Source organism: Montipora capricornis, chromosome 9, assembly GCF_036669925.1.
Source record: "Montipora capricornis isolate CH-2021 chromosome 9, ASM3666992v2, whole genome shotgun sequence".
Taxonomy (NCBI): domain Eukaryota; kingdom Metazoa; phylum Cnidaria; class Anthozoa; order Scleractinia; family Acroporidae; genus Montipora; species Montipora capricornis.
Genome location: NC_090891.1, coordinates 19,503,819 through 19,510,812, shown reverse-complemented (window position 1 = coordinate 19,510,812; position 6,994 = coordinate 19,503,819). Strand labels below are relative to the sequence as shown.

Genomic DNA, 6,994 nt, shown 5'->3' with positions numbered 1-6,994 from the left:
TTTTTTCTCTCACTTGAATGTATTTTTTATTCATGCACTGATACACAAAGTTGTAGCTATATATTTTTATCACGCGTTTTCCTTCATGTTTACATAATCGCAAAACTAAGCCCCTTAACTAGTCAAATTACCTTTAATTATTAACTTCAATTTCACTTAAAAGTTGCACTGAGCTGGGTTACAACGACAATTTTCGTCAAAAGTTGTTTCGTCAAAAACACAAACTTAGAAGGAAGTCAACTTGAGCGCCATCTCACGCATGCGCTGTACACAAATGACACGCTGCTCCAGATGATTGACAATTGGGGCAGGATAATCTCGACCAATCACACAGCCGCAATACCGCTGCAAGTCAAGTGGTGCCAGCCAAGGCTCAAAGACGAATTCTGTGGGAACGTTCCTTAACTCTGGTACATATTTTCTGAAAAGCAAGAAAACGCAAGAGGTAGGTTAAGTAAACGAGAGACGTTGAGCGCAATTAAGGAAATCAGTTACGCTTGCCTTTCCATGGACAGAAAAGTCAACTGATCCCATTACAACAATGAGGCTTTGCTCTGATTCTCTGGGTGGTTAGACGAAAACTCACACGCCACTTTCCTAACGCTGAAGTAATCGTGTTTGGAACAGATTGGCTCTTTTTGCAATTGCAATTCGGAGATACCAGGAGAAAACTGAATGTTCCTTGCGTGGGTCTAACGTATGACCTCACTACTAATTTGGATGCTCCTCCACTAAGCTGCAGGACACTGGGTTCAAGTGACTACTTTCCCGCTACATTCAGTGCTGGAAATGGAATTGTGGAAATGTAGCATTCTCTCAATTGCAAGGAAAAAGATGGTAATTGTTCAGCCCAGAAGTAAATGAAGACATTGTTCTTGTATCCATAATATACAACAATTATTCCATGAGCCCGAGTTGGATATCAAGTGATAAAATAACCAACGAGCACGTAGCGCGAGTTGGTTATAATCACTTCATATCCAACAAGGGCGAATGGAATATTTGTTTTAGTAAATTCTCAAACCGGGCTTTGCCGCCGATTTTTATTTCCACAGTTTTACAAAGCGTCCGGAAAGAGCATCTTGGCGCACTATTTTCCATATGACGTAAAACTCCGACTATTGGCTCATAGTCGGAGCTAAAAATTTACTAAAGAGATTTAGCATCACGTTTACGTGAAACGCGAACGTTAAATGTGTACCACGTCACCATGACTTTCCCGCCATTTTTCGCGTTTGCCGGATGACACTTGTAGGCAACCTCGTTCCCAAGGTCTCTCATCTTAACGCCTGGGGCGAGCGTTAAGATGAGAGACCCTGGGAACGAGGTTGACTTGTAGGCATTTTCGCGTTTTCCGTATATGTGGAATTTTCCTCTCGTTTTTCTTCTACATAACACGTTCTTTGTGGAAAAAAAGAACCCCAAAACCATTTTCCGGTAAACAAGGAAAAATTAGGTTTTATAGTTATAGCTCCTTACCGCATCTTCCTCACGTCGACTCTCTGTTGACTCGCAAAAGAGCTTTATCGAAATTTGATAGGTAAGGATTTTCATTCTGTACAGCGTATTTTTCTACAAACTATGTTTCTTAAGACTCCGAGTTTTTTGTTTCTGGTCACTGAACTAAAGACTCGAGATTAACCGAGTCTATTCCGAGTTGCCGTGGGTCACGTGAAGCTAAAGTCAAGAGCTTCACTCTATTTTAAGTGACACTATTTTACTGCTGCTTGATACAAACCAGACCCCCAGTCGAATAGAAAGTTTCAGCATTTACCTGACGTATTCTCCAGTTGGATCGATCTTCTTTCCAACTCCCACCGGACAGAACCATGGCACATGACCTTTCACAAAAGTACTTGTTGACAGCCACAGCCAATTGCCAGAATTCAAGCTTCTCTCTGCATCCAGTTGAAACTCGTCAAACACCTGTGAGGTAGCAGGTAATTTACTTAGGCGATCATTCTGACTTGACCTTTTAGTAAGATACTCTTATGCAGCGGCTAGACGGGAACTGGGCACTGGCAAGTGTCTTTCAAACAAATTGACAAATGAACGAAAAATTATACTCCTACTAGCCCAGCCATATCACTCAGTTCAAGACTGACTAATGTTATCACGAATCCACCAAAAACCACGGAAAACGGAAAATGACCGAAACGAAAGATTACACAACTAAAAGCTCAGCCGTATCACTCAATTTAGAATTAAGTAATATTATTTCCATTTCTCTCTCTCTCTCTTCTACCTTCACTACAAAGTTGGTGCAGATTTCAGCCCACCTCCAGGGACACGTGCTCTCGCGTCACCTTTGATTCCCTTCCTTAGACCCCTCAATCCTCTTGAACAAAAACTGAATGTCGTGCACTCTTCGCCTCCTCAACACGGAAATTTTTACTGTGAATAGGTACACCTGTAAAGCGACAGTGCGTACAACTAACCTTAAACCCTTCTTCCCAATTGATCCACAGACAGCCGCGAGTGAGAAACGAACCTACAGCCCTGCGCGCCAGATCGTGAATCCACCCTTCAGAGCGAAGCTGTCTCATAATTGCATCAATCCATGGAAATCCAGTCATACCCTGCAAGATAAAGTTCCATGGTACTGAATAAACGACTCTTGGTACGACAAAGTACAGAGTTGAATCAGCAACGAAAGCACAAATCGGCCTTAGTTTTGACGATACTATGTTTTGGAGAATAAGGGTCGACTGAACAAAGCTTATGACCTAGCTCCCAGGAGTCCCTGATAACTCAGTGGTAGAGCATCCGACCCAATTCCGGAACAAGAATACGTGGAGTGATGATTTAAAACTGTATCTTTGGCGTTTTTGAAGCAACAAGGATAATAAAGGTATGTTTAAAATAGCATTTTAGCGAGTGTTTGACAATTTCAATGTGAATCTCCGTAAAAGCGAAGGATTTCTAATTTCTATTCCATGTATTTCTATTCCGGAATACGGTCAATCGAACGCGCCCCAAGTTACTGCAACACTGGAATAATCTGTTCGGCGCAGCGGACCAAGTTATATTTCGTGGACTGATGTGTTAATGATTAGGTGGTAGAAATGTTAACATATTGACCTGTTTCCACCGTTCGAGATATTCATCAGAATCTTCCCAAGGTATCTGAAGACTCAAAGGATTGTTGACCATCTCGTGTGCACCTGGAACCCGACTTCCAACCGCAAAGAAATATTCTCGCCATAACAACTTATCGTAAAACTCCGGCGGGGGGTTTGAACCCTTGGTCTGCAGAGGAAAAACACATTAACATAAGCCTATTGGTATCTATACAAGAGTAACGACAATAAAGAGCACGATAAAAGCGGGCGTTTTCGACTTTTTTCATCACCAGGGTAAAAGCAGTCAGAGATTGTGCATGATTTTATACTCAAGTACAACATACCAATCCTTTTTTTTAAAGCTTTAACCTTGATGACAGTTAGTTGAAAATGCTCGGTTTTATTGTATTAGAGCGAGTTTCAATCGAGTGTCGTAAAACCAAAACCAAAGTAATTACTTTGGCCAATCAAAAAGGACGGAGACAATCCCGTAAACCAATCAAAGTAACTCGAACGGAAGTAATTACACGTAGCGGACCGAAATCGCGGGAAAATGTGCACGCGCGAGCCACGATTAGTTTTGGTTTCACTTCTGATTGGTTGAAAAAGTGGCGCGAGAACTTTGAACCAATCATTGAGTGAAGTAATGCAAAACCAAAGTAATTCTCTAATTACTTTCGACACTCAATTGAAAACCGCTCTATTGTAAGTTTTTAGCTTTTTGTATACACCGTTTTACCTACATTTAGAGCATATCAGGTCAATAAACGCTGACCAGTTGGCTCAATCGAGAAAACACAAAACTATGGTGCGGGAGGTCACGCGTTCGAACTTAAGTCTTAAAATAAAGGAGAAGAAACTGCTTGCTTGACATTCGGCCCCGTCTCGCATCCGAGAAAAGTTTTTCAGACGACGAGTGGTCGATCTGGAACGGATCAAATGGAAAACTAAGGAACGCAGTCAAATTGAAGGAGCCCAAGTAAAACCTTGGAAAACCAGGGTGCTAGTCGGTTGGTGCTGAGAAGACGAGAATTTGTTGCCTGCTAGCAGAGGTTTCTTCTTGTTTGCGGTCGCTGTGCTGACGAGTCGGGAAAAGAGGCCTCTGCCATTGGTCGAAACTCGCTTTGATCCAACCGCCGTCCACAACCTTGGACGGCACTCCTCAAACTGCATGTTCCATGATATGTTTGCTGACGGTGCCTTGAGCCCGCTGTCCCGCGCCGTTGTTAAGTGAACCCACAGAACACGTGAGCACTTGGTCGCTTAAGTAACCGCCACTCATGCTCAACATGGTGAGTTTCGACCCTTGGCAGAGGTCTATTTCCCCGTTCTCGTAAGCCCAGGGAAAGCAAAAGAAAAGTACCCTTTGCTAACAGGGAAGAGAATTTGGTGAGAGGTATTCAAATAAAAGGGAACTGAACACCGTAGGGGTATTGAAAAGTTGACGTTTACTGAGAGCGGTCGCACTTGGCCAATTCACCCTTGAACTCTTCAAATCATCTATTATCCAAGAAACGAACACTGAATACTGCCAGTTCATTGCACAGTAAATTTGCTATACCTTAATGTATTCTTCAGTTATTCGCTGATGAAGCAACCGAGAGGACAGACAGCCAAACCTCAAGTACGGACTCAGGTGACGTGATGACGGAAGCAGGGAATAAGCAGTGACCTCTGGTTCACAAAAGTCGTTCTTCTTCATCTGCAAGCGAAACAAAGATGACAGCACTTTAATGGTATGCGCTTAGTTCATTAGCCCTCGAATGAAAGCGAGCAAGGATTTCCCGTTACTTCAATACAAGCATCACTGCCGATGTGTTAAGGCGGAAGCTGGTGATGCGTTAAACTATATCCTGCCCAACTCACAATTCATTTTTCGTGTCTCTGATAAAGGAAACTCCACGCATGACTACAGCAGAATCCGGATTTCTCGAACTTCCAAAAGAAACGAGAATTGGTTCAAGAAATCAGGAGTTCGAGAAATCGAAGGTGGCATCAAATTACGCTAAAATGCTGAGGTACTGTTTTAGCGGGGGTAGTTATGCGAAAAAACTTATTTGCTTCAAGGCGCAGAATGTAACTGAAATCGTCACTCGGTGGCTTGTAAATTCTCAGAGTTTCGAGTTATCGAGGATTTCATTTTCCCACGGGAGCCGAGAATTACTTCGAGTTTGCGGGAGTTTCGAGTTATCGAGGGTTCGACAAATCGGGGGTAAAATTAGAGTGTTGGAGTGAAGCAAACCCACGGGAAACCGAGGGTTCAAGAAATCGGGATTCTACTGTGTATCTAACGTAACCCCACCCTGACCCAACCCCTTGCTTGCCACAATTCGCAAAATGAAAACTTTAGTCTATTACCTCTTGCAAAGCTGTCTCCATTCTCTTTAAACCCTCTTGCTCTCCACCAGGGTACAACTCAGAGCAAATGGAACTGGACTTGGAAAAGCCGCAGATATCATTCAGTTTGGGTACACCATAAAGTTGATGGTGATCTTTGCCGACTGGGGTCACGCAGGCGCCAAAGAGCTTGCGATCTACTCTCGATACGGGCATCTCAGGCTTCATTTGTTCCAGGACAATCGCCTTAAAATCATCGAACAAAAGAGGAACGTTTCCAGTGTTTAATCCACTTACTGCTCTGGGATCGTACAGAGTATGCGAGACGCTGCTGATTATTTCAACTCCATCTTTTTTGGCCAGATCACAGATCACAGCATCCCTCATGTTGCAGCACGGTTCGGAATCCACCTCGAATGATAACCGAGTTATATTCCACTTTTTGAAAAGCTGAGGCAAGACCTTGGTAGGGTTGCCGCTGATTACAAAAAGGCGAGACCCACACTCGGCAAGGTTGTTATCAAGGTCTTGCAGAGACTGTAGTAGGAATTCCCAACGATTAGGGCTGACAGCGCCTTGTTTTCCTTCGATGTTCGGTAGGAAAAATACCCCGTAGAACACCCTGCTGTTTCGGAGACACTCGCGTAAGCTAGGATTATCATGCAGTCGAAGGTCCTTTCTGAACCAGTGCAGACTTCTATGACCTAGAGGCAAAACAGAGGAATAAGAACCTTTTTAAAATATTGCGTTATTATCCGTTTAATTGATTCTATCACATATCTATTCTCACCCCTAAAATTACAGGGTTCGTGCTGGATTTCGTGTATAAAATTCCAGGAGTATTCAAGAGCAAGAAATTAAATTTTCAATTTTCAATGTAAGAAGATTTTTATGCCATACATCGTGTTTCAGTGTTTTCTTTGCTGAAAAAGCCTAGCTTGATATTCTTTCCCACGTCCTGCGAGTTAAGTGCACGTACAGGCATTTTATATTTTGCATTAAATCTTTCCCCAACAATCAAATCTGGGCTCAATTTCTGAACTGTCTCTTAAACTTAGTATGAAGAATCTCCACAATTTTCACCCAAGCAAAAATTCAAAGAGTTTTCAAGCAGTTTCCCACCAAATCCCTTTTTTTTCAAGGGCTTTTCAAGCGCCCTTGAAGTCCAAAATTAAATTCCAGGGCTTTTCAAGGACTTCAAGGAGTAGCACGAACTGTATAAAAAGCTTTACTTCTCTCTCGACAAAGTAAGAATTTACTTAATGCTGATTAGACAGTGAAGAGTTTGTTTTCAGTTTATTTCGCTTGCAAAGACGGCAACATTTCGCAGAGGTCATGGGTTCCAATCCCGTTGAAGCTGCATGAATTTTTCAACTGTCTATAAGAGACAATAGGGGTTTTGCACGGCAGCCATGTTGCATGGCAGCAACAATGAAAATGTTTTGCATCAGAAAGAACATTTGTTCCCATAGGAAAAAGAATCTATTGTTCCTGCGCATGCAACATGGCTGCCGTGCAAAACTTCCATTGCTTGAATTGTCCAGTCTGTGACCCACACTTCAAATATATACGTTACATATACAATATATATTACA

At 42.5% G+C, this 6,994-nt stretch overlaps 1 protein-coding gene across 7 annotated transcripts in view; it reads right to left on the bottom strand.

Moving 5' to 3' along the window:
* Positions 1-6,994, bottom strand: part of LOC138015745 (uncharacterized) — a 24,961-nt gene continuing 17,967 nt past the window's right edge. For all 7 annotated transcript variants that reach the window (XM_068862856.1, XM_068862853.1, XM_068862852.1 and 4 more), the window contains 6 exons: positions 5,421-6,103; positions 4,624-4,764; positions 3,082-3,249; positions 2,439-2,579; positions 1,775-1,926; positions 1-421 (listed from right to left, as the gene is read on the bottom strand). In XM_068862856.1, the coding sequence (XP_068718957.1) occupies positions 226-421; positions 1,775-1,926; positions 2,439-2,579; positions 3,082-3,249; positions 4,624-4,764; positions 5,421-6,103 (1,481 nt within the window). In that variant the 3' untranslated portion in view covers positions 1-225. The remainder of the gene's footprint in view (positions 422-1,774; positions 1,927-2,438; positions 2,580-3,081; positions 3,250-4,623; positions 4,765-5,420; positions 6,104-6,994) is intronic.